The sequence below is a fragment of the Chiloscyllium plagiosum genome, chromosome 7 (genome assembly GCF_004010195.1).
Source record: "Chiloscyllium plagiosum isolate BGI_BamShark_2017 chromosome 7, ASM401019v2, whole genome shotgun sequence".
NCBI lineage: Eukaryota > Metazoa > Chordata > Chondrichthyes > Orectolobiformes > Hemiscylliidae > Chiloscyllium > Chiloscyllium plagiosum.
Window position 1 is genome coordinate 28288407 of NC_057716.1, and position 20764 is coordinate 28309170.

At 48.0% G+C, this 20764-nt stretch overlaps 1 protein-coding gene across 1 annotated transcript in view; it reads right to left on the reverse strand.

The window, feature by feature from the left end:
* Window positions 1-20764, reverse strand: part of atic (5-aminoimidazole-4-carboxamide ribonucleotide formyltransferase/IMP cyclohydrolase) — a 36808-nt gene that overhangs the window by 3735 nt on the left and 12309 nt on the right. Inside the window, exons 5-13 of the mRNA XM_043693339.1 lie at window positions 20379-20467; window positions 19459-19610; window positions 16329-16485; window positions 14836-14961; window positions 8696-8803; window positions 6942-7027; window positions 5473-5562; window positions 4730-4858; window positions 1906-1998 (exon numbers count right to left, since the gene is read on the reverse strand). Coding sequence (XP_043549274.1) covers window positions 1906-1998; window positions 4730-4858; window positions 5473-5562; window positions 6942-7027; window positions 8696-8803; window positions 14836-14961; window positions 16329-16485; window positions 19459-19610; window positions 20379-20467 — 1030 coding nt within the window. The remainder of the gene's footprint in view (window positions 1-1905; window positions 1999-4729; window positions 4859-5472; window positions 5563-6941; window positions 7028-8695; window positions 8804-14835; window positions 14962-16328; window positions 16486-19458; window positions 19611-20378; window positions 20468-20764) is intronic.

Below are 20764 nucleotides of genomic sequence, written 5' to 3' on the forward strand. Positions count from 1 at the left end.
TTGAGAGTCAAACAGTCAGCAGCTGGGCCCAACTAGGCCCGCAATGACCCAATCCGACACACTAACGTCAACAGTCACAGAAACGCTACAGAGTGGAAGCAGGTCACTCGGCCCATTGAGTCCACACCAACCCTTCAAAAATCATCTCACCCAGATACCCCCCCCTACCCTATCCCTGTAACCCTGCTACATCCCTGGACACTATGGGGAATTTCACCAGTCTGTGTAAACTGCACATCTTTGGACTATGGGAGGAAACCAGAGCGCCCAGAGCAAATCCACGCAGATTTGGGAAGAATGCGCAAACTCCACACAGTCGCCCGAGGTTGGAATCGAACCTTGATTCCTGGCGCTGTGAGGCAGCTGTGCTAACCACTGAGCCACCGTGCCACCCAGGGAGTGAAGAGGGACCAGTCTGGTGAGATGTTGGGCCTTGGATGACTGTCTGTGTGGAGTTTGTACATTCTCCTCATGTCTGCGTGGGTTTCCTCCGGGTGCTCCGGTTTCCTCCCACAGTCCACAGATGTGCAGGTCAGATGGGTTGGTCATGCTAAATTGCCCGTAGGGTCAGGGATGTGTAGGTTAGATGCATTAGTCAGAGGTAAATGTCAGGTAATAGGATAGTGGAATGGGGGGGGGGTGGGGGCGGGTCTGGGTGGGTTACTCTTCGTTGGGTACATGTGGAGATGTTGGGCCGAAGGGCGTGTTTCCACACTGTGGGGATTCTACAATCTCCCAGTATGGTGTTTTTAGACTGGAACCGGGCAAGGGCAGCTTGGAAACCAGTGGAACAAGAAGCGTGGTTGTGGGTGGAAGGGGTTGTTCTGCTCATCTTGTCCATGCCGACCCAGAGGCGCCCTTTCCAATCCCATCATCCCACACACGGCCCACAGCCCTGTAGCTCCCAGCACTCAGGGGACTGTTTCTAAAAGAAAAGAATTGAGGGTCTTTCCCTCCACCATCCAATCAGGCAGTGAATTTCAGACACCCACCTACCCTCCGCGTTTAAAGAAAATGATACCACAGGGACCTCAGGTCCCTGAAGCCATTTCAATCTCTGTGCTTTGTTTAAATTGTGCCTCAGGGTCCAGTGACTGTACAACCTGCTCAAGAGTCAGGAAACTGCTGCGTCCAAATTCCAAGCCCCAGGATGTATCAGACGTTTGCCCAGCTCATTCCGGGTCTGCCTACCTCCCAGCACCCCACTCCTCCCAAAATCCAAACAAGGTCCACCCTCCACCTCCCCCACTCCACAAAACGCCAGGGCTAAGTACAGCAGTGACCTTTGACCCTGCCACACTGGTCACGTGTGATCCTTAAGAGCAGGGACTGGGGTTGGGTCTTCCCCAATGTGGTGGAGATTGGTGTAAGAGGGAGGGAGGGTAATGGGCGAGGGGCATATAGGGATCAGCAAGGTGGTGGGGGGGGGGGGGCAGGTAGGTGAGAGGATCTGAGGCAGGAACTCTTGGGGGGCTGGAGAGCAGACCAGTGGCTACCCAGGGGGCAGGAAGAGTTTTCACAGCACAGCCGGGAAAACAAGGACGCCAATTCTGAACCTGTAACCACTGGAGAGAGCATGGGAAGCAGCAGAGACAGGGCAGGATTATGGGGGTCTGACAGCATTGGGAGACAGACTGAGGGAACTGGGGCATTGGGAGGGGAGGGAGTTGGGGGCATTGGGAGGGGAGGGATTTGGCATTGGGAGGGAGTTGGGGCATTGGGAGGGGAGGGACATAAGGAGGGGAGGAGTTTTGATTATGGGGGACAGGGCATTGGGAGGGGAGGGAGTTGGGGGCGTTGAGACAGGAGGTTATTGCAGTGACAGCCTTGGGGTTGATATACACACACACAAATTCATGTTCAATAACAGAGAGGAAGTACCGCTTTCCCCAGCTTGAAACCTACCTGGCCATCCTTTGCGTAGCACACCGAGTTAGACTGGGTATACTTCACAGCAATACTGGCTACTATCAGGTCCCGAATTGCAGAATCCGGCAGCTGCAGAGGGAGAGACAGAAAGAAGGTGTATATGAGACAGAGAAAGAGAGATACAGAGAGAGAAAAAAACTAGAGGGATACAGATGAAGAGAGAAATGGAGACAGAGAAAGAGAGAGAGAGAAAGAGAGTGAAAAACAGAGATAGAGAGAGATACAGGTAGAGTGAGTGATAGAGAAAGATAGAGCAAGGGGGGAAAGACCTAGAGAGGGAGACAGACAGACAGAGAGAGAGAGAGGGAAAGAGACAGACAGAGAGTGAGAGAGACAAGTAGAGAGAGATACAGATAGGGATATCGATAGAAAGAGACAGACAGACAGATAGAAGTACGGTGAGAGAGAAAAAAGACAGCAAAGGACCAATAGAGATGAAGAGAGAAGGCAGTTACTGTAATAGGCTGAGAACAGTGACTGAAAGGCATTGTGGTAATGTTACTGGGTCAGAATTACAGAGGCTTGGGACAAATTTCAAATACCACCAGCAGCCATGCTATGCCAATAGCGCAACTGGTCTTAGGAATTTAAATCAATAAGCTGAACACAAAGCTCATGTAAGTAATTTTGCCACAAAACTATAATCGATTGTCATTAAAAACACATCTGGTTCACTAATGTCCTTTAGGGAAAATAATTCACTATTACTACGTGGTCTGGCCTACATGTGACTCTAGACTTACAGCAGTGGGGCTGAACTCTTTAGGATCAAATGGCCAAGCAAGTCATTCAGTTCAAGGACAGTTAGGGATGGGTAACAAAGGCTGGTCTTACTAGCGACACTCCTATTGCATGGAAGAACAAAGGGAAACCATTCAGCTCCCCACTCTGGGCAGCAGTGATGGCTGGACTGGGGTGGGGTGGGGTGGGGTGTTGCAAAGTAAGAAATCGAAGGCGGGGGGGCACAGGTCGGCATGGAGACGGTCCTCCTCACAAGGCCACAAGCAAGGGCTTTGGTGGCTGACGTCAGTGCTGACAGTAAGAGCGGAAAGGGAGGCCTATCTGCTTACAGCAAGGCCTAGGAAGAGCAAGAGGGCCTGGTCTTCCAAGTTGGTTAGGGCCCTTGGCTGGAGGAGTGTGTGGGCATCAGGGAATGTCACAGTGGACCTCGGAAAACAAGGATACCAATTCTGAACTTGTAACCTAGGGAGAAAGCTGGGAAGCAGGCCTGAAGCTGGAGCCTGAACTCAGTGAAAGCTCAAAACAGGAAGCAGCACTGGAGAGGGACCTTAGGCTAAGTGGCGGACCAGGGCGAATTCTAAATCCTCGTTCACATCTTTCCCACTGAGGGCCAGGGAGATTAAAACGCAGGCCTGTGTGACCATACAAGTGATCTCCAAAACTTAAAAAAAAGATTGCAACTTCCAGACACCTGGCGAAACCCTGCACTTTCTGCTGAGGAGGAAGAAATATGGTGTCTACCTCAGTTCTAGCACTTAATGCTCACAGGACACGTGCACATCCTGACCAAACAGACAAAGCAGCCTTCACTGAGTGGAAGATTACAGCAGAGTGCTGAGTGAGTGTTACACTCCAGACTAGAACATAGAACACAGAACATTACAGCGCAGTACAGGCCCTTCGGCCCTCGATGTTGTGCCGACCTGTGAAACCAATCTAAAGCCCATCTAACCTACATGATTCCATTCTCAGCCATATGTTTATCCAATGACCATTTAAATGCCCTTAAATCTGGCGAGTCTACTACTGTTGCAGGCAGTGCATTCCACGCCCTTACTACTTTCTGAGTAAAGAAACTACCTCTGACATCTGTCATCCCTCAATTTAAAGCTATGTCCCCTCATGCTAGCCAACAATATCTGAGGTAAAAGGCTCTCACTATCCATCCTATTTAATCCCGATTAATTTGTATGTCTCAATTAAGTCACCTCTTAACCTTCTTTTGTCGAACAAAACAGCCTCAAGTCCCTCAGCCTTTCCTCATAAGACCTTCCCTCCATATCAGGCAACATCCTAGTAAATCTCCTCTGAAACCTCTCTAACGCTTCCACATTCTTCCTATAATGCAGTGATCAGAACTGTACACAATGCTCCAAGTGCAGGTGTACCAGAGTTTTGTATAGCTGCAGCATGACCTCATAGCTCTGAAAATCAATCCCTTTACCAAACAAAGCTAACACACCGTATGCCTTCTTAACAACCCTATCAACATGGGTGGCAACTTTCAGGGATCTATGCACATGGACACCGAGATCTCTCTGCTCATCTACACTGTCAAGAATCTCACCATTAGCCCAGTACTCTTTATTCCTTCCAAAGTGAATCACCTCACACTTTTTCCGCATTAAACTCCATTTGCCATCTCTCAGCCCAGCTCTGTAGCTTATCTATAGCCCTATGTAACATTCAACACCTTTGGCACTATCCACAACTCCACCGACCTGAGTGTCATCAGCAAATTTACTAATCCATCCTTCTACGCCCTCATCCAGGTCATTTATAAAAATTACAAACAGCACTGGTCCCAAAACAGATCCTTGTGATACACCACTAGTAACCAAACTCCAGGATGAACATTTCCCATCAACCACCATCCTCTGTTTTCTTTGAGCTAGCCAATTTCTGATCCAAACTGTTAAATCACCCTCAATTCCATGTCTCCGTATTTTGTGCGATAGCCTACCAGTGGAATGTGGAAAAATAATAATTAAAAAAGCCCTGAATCTTCTCTTAGGAAGCTGTATTCAATTACTGAAGGGGATCCAGTTGACAGACTTACCTCCTTGGATGAGGTGATCTGCTTTTCGAACAGCGACCGATCGATTATCGCATTGTTCCTCTTCTGGGACAGATGCAATCCGAAAATAGTCCGCGTTTCAACCTCGTCAGGTTCGTAATCCAGGTCCATCTGCAGGGGGTGGGGGAAGAGAAGATGGGGCAATTTGAAAACATGGAGCCAAAGACATTCCCTACCCACAACCGCCAAATCCAAACACGTGTAAAAAGGCCGGCAACGCCCAAATCGACAGCAGAGTCTACCATCTCCTCGGATACACCGGGAATGTGGGACCATGTATCTAGGCCTCAGGCAGGAGTCTGCTTGACTCAGGCCTGGAGGTGAGGGATCAAAAGGGACCGAGTCAGGTTTCCCCTCTTCCCCTCCCTCAGACAGGCAAACTGGACATCACGTTACTGGGATCGAGACCTTCAACTGTGCGCCAACTGTCCGTCCTTCTTTGTGGAGTTCAGAGTCGCACAAGGAAAATGCAAGTCTTTTTGGAAGTTCCACTGGGAGGCTGGGCTAAACCCTGAGGTGGGATTGAGGGGAATGGTCCTTGGCGATTATGTCATGGTGAAGCCGTGCCAGATCGCGGCTGGCGGAGCAGAAATAAAATCGGGATAAGCAACAAGTAAACCGTCACGACAAACAGAACGATACACAAACCTCGGCTCACGCCTGAAAGGTTAGTAAACTAGAGATGCAACTCAGAATGGGAAGAGCGGGGAGGTAAAGCCACATACCTGAAGGATGCAATAGTTTCCATTTTTCTTTTTGGACAGGATATCCAACGCCTCTTGCTTGTAACCGGGGGCAATAATTCCATCAGACACCTGCGATTTAGACATTTCCAGTTTACTAGCGGCAGCCCCTCTCGTCGTGGCCTACATACTCAGGCTTCATCAAAATGGAGTCTTTTGGTTCCAGTTACTTGCTTAAATTTGCTTAAAACAGAAAATACCCTCTCCACATTTCCCAACAACTGCCTCTCCTCCCAGACAAACCCCACCCACCCCAGCCTTCCACACTATTTCAACTACTCTCCAAATTCCTCTTTCAGCCCCTTAAGCCATTTTGAAACCGCGGACCCAGTTCCCCAGGAGTGGCGCAGTCCGGTCTTGATCTGCGATTTTTAAAAAAAAAATCAGCTCAAGGATTCCAAATGGAGCCAGGCCTGGCTCAGCTGGTAACACGGCAGTCTGAACTCCCCACCTCGGAGACCACAGCTGAAAATCCAGGCCCCCACTCCTGGTGTCCGTACTGAGGGAGTGCGGCTCAGTCAGAGGTCCAGTCAGTCGTCTGCTCAATTGAGCCCACGTCGGCAGTTTTTTTTCCCAAAAAGACTTTTGATGGCATTTCTAAGAAGTGCAGGGTGTCTCTTCCGAGCTCCCCAATACTTATCCCTCAGCCACCGTCACATAATACAGATTACTAACCAGTTCTCTTCTTGCAGTGTGCATCGGGAGTTTGCTCCAAATAAACTCATTGCTGTGTTTTCCTACAGTGGCCACACCTCAGATATATCTCATTGACCGTAAGAGGCTGCAGATCATGCCAAGGGCTGTGAAAGGCCCTATATAAATGGAAGGATTTCCTTCTAATAAATATGGATGGCATACAGTATTCCAAACCCACTAGAGAGAAGCCCCGTGACAACATCTTAATGAGAGTGAGAGCAGCCAGACCCTGGCCTGCATAGGGTTGGGGTAGGGTGGTTGTGGTGGTAGGTGGGGGGCGCGAAGAGGAAGAGCTTTAAGAGACTCAACAGTGAGAGGGAGCACTGATGAACAGCAAGACTCCAGGAAGTACAGAGGATCAGAGGGACCTGTGCATGTCCACAGACCCTTGAGAGTAGCAGAATAGGTAGTTAAAAAGACAAGAGGGAAATCCGCCTTTCACTCGTGAAGGAATTGAATCCAAGAGTAGGGAGGTTATGATAGAGCTGTACGTGACATTACTTAGGCCGCAGATGGAGAAGTGCGTGCAGTTCTGGTTGCCATACTATAGGAAGAGGACAACTGTGCTAGAGAGGGTGCAGCAGATTGAGCTATGAAGAGAGAGACCCCATAGGCTGGGATTGTTTTCCTTACAGCAGAGAAGGCGGTGGGTGGGGGCATAAGGCCTTGCTTCTCTTAAAATCCAAAATGGCTCCTGAAGTTTCCAACAAGGCTGGTACACACAGATACCCAACGACCACTCTCTTTGTACTTGCCTCTCTGGAGATTATCTGGGCAGTCAGGACGTCACAAACATCAGACAGAGCGATGAAGTCACCAAAGGAGGACATCCTGTCAGCACCTGCGGGGCAAAGGCACAGGTTTCCATGGCGACCTGGTCCAAACTGCAAGATCTCGAATCAGGAGCCAACCCAACCCACTCACCTTTCCCGGAATCAACCGGAACAACCTAGATTCTCGAGGGGGAGCAGAGAATGAATGACAAAACGGGGAAAAAAATTGAATGCACACTCGTTGACCCGGGCCTGATAGTCCCCAACTTTTAACAGCCGACTAATTAAGTCAGCATTTTTGGAGTAGAAACCACTCCTGAGGTGGGTCTCAAAGTCAGTGAACAGGTGCAGAAATAATGTCAAGGTCAATCGCAGGGGAACAGAATATAAAGGAGCAGGATTTATCTGGTTTTGTAAAGAAATTCAACACTTAGGTCTGAAGGCACAGTGGGTAGCGTCCACAGCTAGGAACTGCTGGTTCAAGGCCTACTTCAGATTTTGGCTGAAGATGCATTGGCAACATAGCCTGGTATCAATCTGTAAATTGTCCCGACACACCCACGCCGGGAGGTAAGGATGTGCAAGAATCTCCCTTTCAAGCCGTGCTCGACGTGGAGCCTGAACAACCTGTTCCCCGAGAAATCGAGACCGGCCTGAGAAACCGGTCACGTGCTTCGATTGTCTCTCGGCGCAAGAGGTGGGCAAAGTCAGCAGCAAGGTCTTTACCCACCTCAGTCATCATTTCCCCACTCTCATCGGCAGGAAAGGCTGTGTGGACTGGGCTTTTATTTCCTGGGGTTAGGTTGGATTTCTGTGTTGAGGCCAGCCAGAAATAAAAAGGGCAGAACAGCAAAGCTGCAGCAACATCACCATGTCAGGAAGCTGCGTTTCACCTAAGGGATAGGGAACTCTCTCTCACAAACACAGTCGTGTTGGGTGGGGGGTCAGTGAAAAATCAGATTAAAAACAAAAAATCATGTTGATTTCTTTGTTCCATTAAGGAATCCAAAACACACCATGTGCACACTCCTTCCTTCCTAACAGCTGTGTGTGTGTGGTTTTCTTTTTACACTAGAAGAACTGAAGCAGTTCAAGGAGGCATTTCACTGCAGTCATACAGCACGGAAACAGACCCTTCAGCCCAACCTGTCCATGCTGACCAGGTTTCCTGAACTGAACCAGTCCTAATTGCCAGCCTTTGGCCCATATCCCTCTAAACCTCTCCTATCCACATACATGTCTAAATGTCTTTCAAATGCTGTACCTGTACCTACCTCTACCATTTCCTCTGGCACCTCATTCCATACACACCCCACCCTCTGCGTGAAGAAGTTACTCCTCAGGTCTCTTCTATATCCTTGCCCTCGCACCTTATGCCCCTCTAGTTTTGGGCTCCCCTACTGTGGGGATAAATAGATCTTGGCTATTCACCTTACCCATGCCCCTTCTGGTCTTATAAACCTCTGTAAGGTTACCCCTCAGCTCCAGGGGAAAAAAAGTCAACCACATTCTCGATGGGTAATAAATGTTCACCTCCCGGACATAAATAAAGTTGACATATGAGAGTTGATGTCGAGATCAGCTGTGTGATGGGCTTCCTGGGGTTGAATGGCCTCCAGTTCCTGTATTTTACAGGTGCTCTGCATTTCCAACATTTCAAGCCTTGCGCTCTGGTTTTCCTCATTCCCAATCCCTTTAAGGCTCACAGAGGTCAGGGGTGACATGTTGGTACTAACCTCTTGCTCTGGCATAAGCTGCAGCCAGTGGAGTCAGTGTGCCATATTTATCATGGACCATACAGACTCTGGCTTCTTCCTCAGTCATTGGCACACCAATAGCGGCACCTGGAGGTAAAACAGCAAGATTACATCAACAATCTTGAGGCAGGCTCAATTAACATCGAAAGGCTCAATAATTGTAAATTCACTACAAGAAAGGGCACACGAATCCACAACACTTGGATTTGGCACACTGTCCTCCAAAACCTGCCTCTCGCTTTTCAAACCAAAAAAAAACCGGAAGGAGGAGACCGTGTGCGTCTGCCATCTTTGTTTCCGAGACTCCATGTTTCATTCGACTGTCTATGAAGGCCAGGCAATGTTCTTTAATTCAAACAGCTCTCTTGCTCTGTTCTCAATACCACGTTGTCAGGTTTCCCAATTGAACGTGAACCGAGTAACAGCCCGTTGTAGCTTAGGAGGGAAAATGTGATGATGCTGTAGTCAGAGGTACAGACAGATGTTTCTGTGGCCAGCAGAGAAAAAGCAGAATGGTGTGTTGTTTCCCTGGTGCCAGGATCAAGGGTGTCTCAGAGTGGGTGCAGAATGTTCTCACAGGGGAGAGGGGCCAGCAGGAGGTCATTGTCCGCATTGGAATCAATGACATTGGAAGAGAAAAGGTTGAGACTCTGAAGGGAGATTACAGAGAGTTAGGCAGAAATTTAGAAAGGAGGTCTTCAAGGGTAGTAATATCTGGATTACTCCCAGTGCTACGAGCTAGTGAGGGCAGGAATAGGAGGATAGAGCAGATGAATGCATGGCTGGTGTATGGGAGAAGGATTCACAGATTCACATTTTTGGATCATTGGAATCTCTTTTGGGGTAGAAGTGACCTGTACAAGAAGGACGGATTGCACCTAAATTGGAAGGGGACTAATATACTGGCAGGGAAATTTGCTAGAGCTGCTTGGGAGGATTTAAACTAGTAAGGTGGGGGAGGGGGGGGGGTGGTGGGGTGGGACCCAGGGAGATAGTGAGGAAAGAGATTGATCTGAGACGGGTACAGCTGAGAACAGAAGTGAGTCCAACAGTCAGGGCAGACAGGGACAAGGTAGGACTAATAAATTAAACTGCATTTATTTCAATGTAAGGGGCCTAACAGGGAAGGCTGATGAACTCAGGGCATGGTTAGGAACATGGGACTGGGATATCATAGCAATTACGGAAACATGGCTCAGGGATGGGCAGGACTGGCAGCTTAATGTTCCAGGATACAAATGCTACAGAATGGATAGAAAGGGAGGCAAGAGAGGAGGGAGGCGGGGGAGGGGGTGGCATTTTTGATAAGGGATATCATTACAGCTGTGCGGAGGGAGGATATTCCCGCAAGTACATTCAGGGAAGTTATTGGTGGAACTGAGAAATAAGAAAGGGATGATCACCTTATTGCGATTGTATTACAGATTCCCCAATAGTCAGAGGGAAATTGAGAAACAAACTTGTAAGGAGATCTCAGCTATCTTTAAGAATAATAGGGTAGTTATGGTAGGGGATGTTAACTTTCCAAACATCGACTGGGACTGCCATAGTATTAAAAGTTTAGATGGAGGGGAATTTCTTAAGTGTGTACAAGACAACTTTCTGATTCAATATGTGGATGTACCAGCTGCATTTTGGAAAAACAAATCTTAGCAGGACTTATATACTTAATGGTAAGGTCCAGAGGAATGTTGCTGAACAAAGAGACCTTGGAGTGCAGGTTCATAGCACCTTGAAAGTGGAGTCGCAGGTAGATAGGATAGTGAAGGCGGTGTTTGGTATGCTTTCCTTTATTGGTCAGAGTATTGAGTACAGGACTTGGGAGGTCATGTTGCAGCTGTACAGGACATTGGTTAGGCCACTGTTGGAATATTGCGTGCAATTCTGGTCTCCTCCCTATCAGAAAGATGTTGTGAAACTTGAAATGGTTCAGAAAAGATTTACAAGGATGTTGCCAGGGTTGGAGGATCTGAGCTACAGGGAGAGGCTGAACAGGCTGGGGCTGTTTTCCCTGGAGCTTCGGAGGTTGAGGGGTGACCTGATAGCGGTTTACAAAATCATGGGGGCATGGATAGGATAAATAATCAAAGTCGGGAAGTCCAGAACTAGAGGGCATAGGTTTAGGGTGAGAGGGGAAAGATATAAAAGAGACCTAAGGGGCAACCTTTTCACGCAGAGGGTGGTACGTGTATGGAATGGGCTGCCAGAGGATGTGGTGGAGGCTGGTACAATTGCAACATTTAAGAGGCATTTGGATGGGTATAAGAATAGGAAGGGTTTGGAGGGATATGGGCCGGATGCTGGCAGGTGGGACTAGACTGGGTTGGGATATCTGGTCGGCATGGACGGGTTGGACCGAAGGGTCTGTTTCCGTGCTGTACATCTCTCTGACTCTAAGTTCCTTCACTCCGCCAGCTCAAAACAGTTTTCACTTGTAGCCTGCTGGGTGTGCAGGGTGAGAGAGACCCAGATCCCAGACTGTCACCTGACGGAACATAGTCGGTCCCAGAGTTCTCGAGCTTCGTGCTTGTGACCTCTCTCCAAGCAACTAAACAGACTGGTAATAGGTATGGAGAGGGCATAAAATAACTTTGGGGTCTCATCCCACCTATAAGTCACATCTCTTTATAAGTGAAGCTTCCCCGATTTTTAAACACCAAGCCCCTGGGTTCTCGACTCTCCCACATGAGGAAACATCCTTTCAACATCCACCCAGTCAAGTTTCCTCAGCGTTCATACAATCAAGAGTTCTACAGCATGGTAACCGGCCCTTCGGTCCAACCTGTCCATGCCGACCAGGTATTGTAAACAGATCTGAGTCCATTTGCCAGCACTTGGCCCATACACCTGTAAACTCTTCCAATTCATACACCCATCCAGATGCCTTTTAAATGTTGTAATTATACCCATCTCTATTATTTCCCCTGGCAGCCTGTTCCATCTATGCACCACCCTTTACGTGAAAAAAATTGCCCCTCAGGTCCTTTTTAAATCTTTCCTCTCTCACCTTAAACCTATGCCCTCTAGTTTTGGCCTCCCCTATCCTAGGGAAATGACCCTGGCTGTTAATCCTATCCATGTCCCTCATGATTTTGTGAACCTCTATAAGGTCAGCCCTCAGCCTCCGACACTCCAGGGAAAACAGCCCCAGCCTGTTCAGCCTCTCCCTATAGCTCAAACCCCCCACCCCTGGCAACATGCATTGGAATGTTTCAATTAAGCCAGCTAAACTCCAGCGGACAGGAGCTTCACCTGTCCAACCTTTCCTCATGATTGAACATCTCCATTCCTCTTTCTCTCATTGAAAATTCTTGTCTTGCCTGTTTAGTCTTAAATTTGTACTCTTTATCCCTTCCTGTTTGCCAATTAATTTATCATTTCCTTTATTAGTACCTTCCGTGTTGATCTTGACTTAATGCGTTGACCTATCGCACCTTTGTAAATATGATCTCTTGCGTCCACTATTTAGTTTAATATTCTCTCTACTTCCCTAGTTATGTAGCTTGCAAGAACACCTTCCTGAGCACAGTTCAGGTGCAGGACTGTGCTAAATGGTCAGCCACTTTCCCCATAAACTGGAACTCACTTCTCTCACTGAGTCATGCATTCTCTAATCTGACTTGCCCTTTGCCAATGTGCACACTGCTCATGTAATAATGCAGAACTTTTGAGGTTCTCCTTCTTGATTTGGTATCTAGCTCTTCATGAAAGCGCACAGTCTCTTCATTTGTCCTGCCTACATCGCTTGTATCTATGTGGAACATAACAAACGGATCCTCCCCTCCTCCCACCCTAACAGGTGTAACAAAGATGTACTTGTAATGGAGGGGCCACAGAGGAGGGTCGCTAAGTTGATTCCGGAGCTGAGGGGGCTGTCTTACAAGGAGAGATTGAGAAGTCTGGGACTCTACTCATTGGAACTTAGAAGAATGAGGGGAGAAACATAAAATTACGAAGAGAATAGATATGATGGAAGCAAGGAGATTGCTTCCACTGATGGGTGAAACTACTACTAGGGAGCATAGCCTCAAAATAAGGGGGAACAGATTTAGGACTGTGGTGAGGAGGAACTTCTTCAGCCCTAATGATCATGAATCTGTGGAACTCCCTGCCCAGCGAAGCATTGCATGTTTTTAAGATGAGGAGGATGGACAAAGATGGACAACACCAGGTTATAGTGCAACAGGTTTATTTGGAAGGACTAGCTTTCAGAGCGCTGCTCCTTCATCAGGTAACTAGTGGGGCAGGATCATAAGACACAGAACTTGTAGTAAAAGATTACAGGGTCATACAACTGACGCGATGTATTAAACAAACCTAGACAGCTGTTAATTCTTTCATCTTTTAGAATGGGTTGCAGGTTTAGATTCACTGATATGTAAATCCTAGAACGTCTTTTAAGTCACATTAATGCATTGTCAGAACTGATATGTCACCTCTTTTCATAAAGTCTTAAGTGATCTCAGGAATGTGACTTGAAAGTAGTTCTGGGATTTACATATTAATGAACCGAAACCTGCAATACATTCTAAAAGATGAAAGATTTAACAGCAACCTAGGTTTGTTCAACATATCATATCAGTTGCATGACACGGAGATCTTTAGCTATAAATTCTGTGTCTGATCCTGCCCCACTAGCTACCTGATGAAAGGGCAGCGCTCCAAAAGCTAGTATATCCAAATAAACCCGTTGGATTATAAACTGGTGTTGTGGAATGCTTTTAAGGCAAAGATAGACAGATTTTTGAACAATAAAGGAATTAAGAGTTATGGTGAGCGGGTGGGTAAGTAAGTGGAGCTGAGTGCACAAAACGATCGGCCATGACCTTACAGAATGGTGGAGCAGGGACGCTGGGCCAAATGGCCTACTCCTGCTCCTAGTTCTCATGTCCTTGTGTAACTGCTTTCTGGTACAAGGATCCAAGGTGACCATTCCCACTCTCCGATGCATTGCAATATCTGTAAGTTCAGTTTCTAGCTCACACTCTAAGCCAAATCTGTTTGAACTTCAAACACTTGCTGCTTTTCTCCTGAATCAATATGGCATCCAGGTCCTCCCATACGCTGTAACCGTGACACATCACCAGTCCTGCCATTCTTAAAGTGTTCAAATAAACTGTTTCATTAAATTTTCTATTTATTCATTTTCAAAATATAATTCGTAACCATGCCACCGGTTGCTATACTATGTTGAACAACATGAATAGAATAAACATTCATCATTTACCAGATACTCACCAAACAACTGGCTTGTCTTTTGGCAAAGGGTGAATCAATTTCTGAGGCTGATATAATTTTAAGAAAAGCAAAAGTGACAGAACACCCCTTTCCCTTCCTTACCCCACATCAATTCCAGCGCTCTATAGTAAGTCATGCTAAGTTGGCTAGTTTTATACACTCTTAAGCCAAAAGGACTACCTGACTCAGTTAGGGGATCTAGTTTCAACATTTTTTTAAAAATAAAGCCGTTCTTTCAATGGAAGCATTGTTAAAACTCTGCTTAAACGGCTAGGAGCTACAGCATTTAAACCGTAGATTTCAGTTTCGTATCAACCACAAACCAAATTTGATTTGTACAGAAGTAAAAAATTAGACATTCCCAGCCAACAAATGCACGCACTCAGTTTAGTCATGTCTAAAACCGGTATGAAGAATTTTCGAAGGAGACCAAGGGAACAGTTTAAACTGGTCTTTCTCCAAGCCAGAGAGGTTGTATGACAATACATCAACAATTATCATCTCGGTCACGCCAAGAGTTATAGGCCCAAGCATTTAGCAGCCACATCAATGGGCAATTAATGTGCAAACCTCTGAAGCTAGGGTCTGAGACTGGCCAAGAAAACAGCACTCGAAGATTTGCAATGCTCAGCACGTTGCTTCCTCCCCGAATTTCCTGGTTGACAACACTAAAGTTAAGATGCTCACTTTCCCCAGGAAGATTTGGCACCTTTCCACCTCCCGTCCCCACGTCAGTGACACATGTTGAACCTGCATTCAAAAGGGCGGGGCCAGCCGAGTTGCGATTTCATGTGGGTTTTGGGGGGGCGGGGGGGGAGGTCCAGGGTGATGTGTTGCCCCCCCCACCCCCCCACATCATGCTGCCATTACACTCTCCTTACCGGCAGGGCTGACGTGCTTGAAGGAGGCAGCTGCAGGGAGACACAGGGCCTGCTTCAGTTCTCTCACCAGCTGCCAGGCGTTCAGAGCATCACACAGATTAATGAAGCCGGGAGATCCATTCAGGACTGTCAGGCAGGAGAGAGACAGAGAGACAGAGACAGAGAGACAGAGAGACAGAGACAGAGAGGATTAAGGACAAGCAATCAATAACCCTTGCTTGATACAATTCAACTACATTTCAAGCTAGATTAGAGTGGTGCTGAGAAAGCACAGCCGGCCAGGCAGCATCCGAGAAGCAGGATAATCGACTGAAGGGCCTTTGCCCGAAACGTTGATGTTCCTGCTCCTCGGATGCTGCCTGACCGGCTGTGCTTTCCCAGCATCACTCTAATCTAGACTCTGATTTCTAGCATCTGCAGTCCTCACTTTCACCTACTACATTTCACGCTGTCAGCTGTGGGCATTTAGAGGCCATGAGTTCACGTCTCACCCCAGAGGCTAAAAGGAGCCTCAACCAAAGCTGGAGACTGCTGCTGTGAAGCTCCATCGGAGGCCTGGTCTCACTCACAGGAGAGCCTCCCACTGCCAGCACCACTTGGAGGAGCATCAGGGGAGTTGTGAGGAACTGCCATTCGAATGGGTGGTTGCGGGGTGGGATGGGTCGGCTGGCGCAGGCAGGACGGGCTGAATAGCCTTTCCCTTTCTCTCTGTGCCATTCAGAGTCATAGAGATGTACAGCATGGAAACAGAACCTTCGGTCCAACTTGTCCATCCGCACCTGCCAGCACCCGGCCCATATCCCTCCCAACCCTTCCTATTCATATACCCATCCAAATGCCTCTTAAATGTTGCAATTGTACCAACCTCCACCACTTCCTTTGGCAGCTCGTTCCATACACGTACCACCCTCTGTGTGAAAACATTGCCCTTAGGTCTCTTTTATATCTTTCCCCTCTCACCCTAAACCTATGCCCTCTAGTTCTGGACTCCCCGACCCCAGGGAAAATACTTTGGTTATTTATCCTATCCATGCCCCTCACGATTTTGTAAACTTTTATAAGGTCACCCCTCAGCCTCCGACGCTCCAGGGAAAACAGCCCCAGCCTATTCAGCCTCTCCCTATAGCTCAAGTCCTCCAAAGTTTCACACCTTCTGCCCTGGGGACCTGACCACAAATTCATCCCCTTAACCAAAAGATAACGAGAAATGACGCTCAGATCAGCCGGTCGTTGCCATACCGCCACGCGCGGGATCTTGCTGTGCGTGGCTGGCCGCCCACATTACAGCTGGGGCCAGGCTTCCAGAGCACTTTGCCGAGAGCAAGGCCCCCCCCCCCCCCACCCCACTTCTTGTGTTTTTTTTGGGGGGGGTGGTGCCAGCCGGTTGTGTGAGGGGAGCCACCTACACGCTGAGTTGTTCCTTTCAAATGCACCCGCGTTCTCCCCCCCCCCACCCCCCTCAAAGAAACCAGCAGCCACCCCTCTCCTCCCACCTTGGATGGGCAGCTGAGGCCTTTGTGTGTAGATCTGGGCTGGAGTCTGGTGAGGATTCATCCCGTATCTCAGGCAGAGCTGCGACTTCCCCCGGCCGCATTCCTTCCGGAAGTAATCCGAGATCGCCTCGTCGTACTGGGCCGTGTGTGTGAAGGCCTCAGGAAAGGAGCAAATAAGAGAGAGAGAGAGAGAGGAGGCTGATCATTTTAGACTGTATTACCTTGCCTACAGCAAGGTGTTCACCTTTTAAACCTATTTCTTTATTTTTCTCGATACCTTTGTACCCAAGATGGCGCCAGGAACGGCAACACTGTACACTTTTTGCTGTATTCCTGTATCCCCCGAGCACACAGGACAATAAAGCCTGAATCTAATTCTAACCAAACATGTCTGGCCACTGGAGAAATTTACTCTTTAAACCTGAGAAGAACAAATGTAAACAAATGTAAGGTCGCCCTGTCAAAGAGCAAGACAAGTTATTGGATGATCAAGCTCAGGTTTCGGGAGGAAGGCAAGGGAGTAAGGGGAGGACAAGGCTGGTAACAGGTCGCGTGAGGTGAAAAATTAGCTCAGGGCAAGGTCCATCGCCAATACCTAGGAATGTTATTTACGTAGTAAGCATTTGGCCAGTCTCCTGATTAGAAAGTATCATAGCACTTCACAGAACATTTCCCAATGCGTTTTGCCACTTCAAAAAATTAGGACGACACGGGGTTGGACACGGAAGCGGGGGGGAAGAAGGGACAAGAAAGCAGAGTCGGGTTTTTATGTTAGCAGCACCTACTTTTTCAGCAGCATTTCAAGGCCAGAAGTCAGGCATCACAGGTTTGGTCACGATTCCAAACCACACAGAGCTGTGAGCTGGCCCCTCAGTTGGAGCTCCATCTCGGCCCACTGTCCGCTCAGAGCTTGTGACCCCCAACGTACAGCGCAGGAGGCCCTGACTGTGTCAAAAGGAGGAAATTTGCAGGATGACACTAATTCCACTGACTGCAAATACTAACCAACTAAATGAGAGGTCAAAGCTGTGGTGAACAGATTTCAACGTAAGCAAACTTGGGGGGGCACAGTAGACAGTGAAGGTTTTCTAAGATTACAATGGGATTGTGCTCAAATGGGTCAAGAGGCTGAACAATGACAGATGGAATTCAATTTGGTTACATGCAAGGGATTGCATTGTGGTACATTAAACAGAAGCAGGACTTATATACTTAATGGTAGGGCCTTGGGTAGTGTTGTAGAACACAGGGACCTAGGGATTCAGGTGCATAATTCTTTGAAGTTTGCTTCACATATACAGAACGTGATTACAAAGGTGCCTGGCACACTTGTCTTCATTGCTCAGTCCTTTAGATACAAGTGTTGGGAAGTCATGTTGAGGTTGTACATGACATTGGCGAGACCTCTTCTGGAATACTGTGTCCATTCTGGTCGTCTAGTTACAGGATATTATTAAGCTAGAAGAGTTTTACCAGAATGTTGCGGGGTGTGAAAGATTTGAGTTACAAGGAGAGGCTGGTTAGGCTGGGACCTCTTTCACTGGAGCATAGGAGGCTGAGAGGTGACCTGATAGAGTTTCATTAAATCACAGAAGAGGCTGTGGATAGGGTTAATGGTAGTTGTCTTGTCCCGAGGATGGGGGATTTCAAAATCAAGGGGTACATTTTTAAGGTGAGAGGAGAGAGATTTAAAAAAAGACATGAGGGGCAAATCTTTTACACAGAGGGTGGTTCATGTGTGGAATGAACTTGCAGAGAAAGTGGTGGATATGGGTATAGGAACAATATTTAAAAGACAATTAGGTAAGTATATGAACAGGAAAGGTTTGGGGGAAGATGGACCAGGAGCAGGCAGGTGGGACTAGTTTAGTTTGGAATTATGTTTGGGATGGACTGCTTGGACTGAAGGGTCTGTTTCTGTGCTGTATGACTCTGTAACTACAGGGGTGGGGGTGGCAGGGTGGGATGGAGTGGGGGCAGAATTCACTTTGGATGCGTAGAAAAATAACTACCTTCTACAGGACAAAAAAAGAAGTATCAGCGGCAGTCCTAAAGGACAAGGGTACACCGATTACGAAACTGTCATGAACAGATACAAAATATATTCAAAAAAAGCCAAAGGGATGTTAGCCTTTACATCAAGAGCCAAGGTAAGCGAGGCTGGAAGCTTTGATTCTGCTACACAAAAGACCAGTTACACCACACCAGGAGAGCAGTACAGTACTGGATACACCCCCGCAAACCTAACTTAGGTTTCATTCACTTGGATAGAATACAGCACAGACTTACCAGAATAAAGCAGCCAACATAATCAAAGACCCCTCCCACCCTGTTTGTACTGTCTTCTGTTGGGCAGAAGATAGAGACGTTTGAAAACACGCACTAACAGATTCAAGAACAGCTTCTTCCCTGCTGTTAGCAGTCTTATGGACGGACCTCTCAAAGATGAGTTGATCTTTCTCTACACTTTCTCTGTAGATGTAACACTAAATTCTCCAATCTGTTCTATTACCCTGAGGCACTTATGTAAGGTATGACTTGTCTGGATCATACGCAAAACAATACTTTTCACTGTATCTTGGTACATGTGACAGTAATAAAGCAAAGTTTTTTTAAAAAATCAAAAGACTAAGTACGGCACTCTGAGGGTTAAATTACCAGAAGGGGTCGCACATATTTGTGGTCACATACCTTGGGAACCGGCAGATTCTGGGGTGGTTTGCTTGGGTTTTAAAGCTATTTGGTGGACAGGGTCAGCAAGAGGGTGTTTCCTCAGAGACAGTGAGTCACAAACTGGCCTCGAACTGGATGGAGGAATCCACCTGAATCCACACCAAAAAAAAAGGCTGAAACTCGGAACTCTCTGGTGTGAAAGGTGCTGGATTAATTGATCACTTTACAATTGGAAATGGGAGGAGTTTTCCCAAGGTAGTGGGGGATACTGGGCCTCCGCAGGTACACAGCAGGGCACTGGATGACAGAGTAGGCCGATCTAATCTCCTCTTGTTGCTCGATATTGTTGGGAAAGTCAACTGGAAATAGGCCAATGGCAAGATTGGTAGGAGCAAGGGAGGGGGAAGGGGGGGGTCAAATGTCAGCGCTTGTTTGCAGAGACCAGGAGTCACATTACCTTCAGCGCCAGGGCTTTCCGGGTCTCCACGGATGTATCCTTCTGATCCGAGGCCTCCATCTCCTGGGCGACTGGCAGGTAGTCGGCAGGATCGCACACCACGGTCACACGGGCATGGTTCTTGGCTGCTGCCCTCAGCAACGTCACTCCACCTGGACAGACACAGGTGGCACACAGTCAAGGAGGCAGTTCAGTTTCAGAAATGGGTGAGCGGTTTCTTGGGGGGGGGGGGGGGAGAGATAAAAATACTCTGGATTTCGCATGCCCTGAACCGGACCTGATATCAACAGAGGTTCGCACAACTAACCCCCCCCAGGAGGCAAATGACTTGTTTCAAATATTTCAAATGAGGTCAGCTCTCCCACATTTTGTTCAGCTGCTAAAGAGCGGGAAGGGCTGCCTCCAGGTGCTTTCCAGCACAGCTTGTGGGACCACGAGTCCCAACCACCACTCAGCAGATCCCGATATTAATCCGATTCCTCCAGCAATCAATCCTCTGCCCCTCTCCAGTCCAGCTCGCACCCTCATTATTAACCGCACTGCTGACACGGCCTGCCGTTGAGGTGTTAAAATCAAGGCCCAATGCCGGAGCTGAAACGAATCCCGATGGCTCGATTTGAAGAGGAAACAAGGGAGCGCACTCTCTTCCCCAGTTGGCTTGGCCAACTCAGCTGACATCACTGAGATGATGCGGTCACTCAATGGCTGCTGAAAGCGTACTGTGTACAATCCACTGCTGCCTACACCCAGTGACTACGTCTCTAAAGCACTTCCCTGGGAGTAAAAGGCCTTTGGGACATTTGGAGGCGGTGCTATATAAATGCACCAAGGAATTTCATAGAATGGGAGACAGTGGACAATCAAAGAGCACTTTTGAGGACAGGTTCCCAAACAACATTAGGACTCGAACCAAAACCTACCGATGTCGATCTGCTCCACAGCCTCTGCCATTGTCACGTTTGGAGCTGAAATGGTCTGCACAAATGGGTAGAGGTTACAGGCCACGACCCTGAAGGAGGGAAACAGAATCAAGAAAGGTGAGGATTGGCACGGTCTTGTGGCACCGCGAGATACCTTCCAGTTGGGAGGAGAAAGTGAGGTCTGCAGATGCTGGAGATCAAAGTTGAAGCTTTATTGCTGGAACAGCACAGCAGGTCAGGCAGCATCCAGGGAACAGGAGATTCGACGTTTTTCAGAGAGCACCTCTGGGCCACCCGGACGAACCAACCCAACCAACCTGTGGCACAGCATTTCAACTCCCCCTCCCACTCCACCGAGGATATGCAGGCCATTGGACTCATCCACC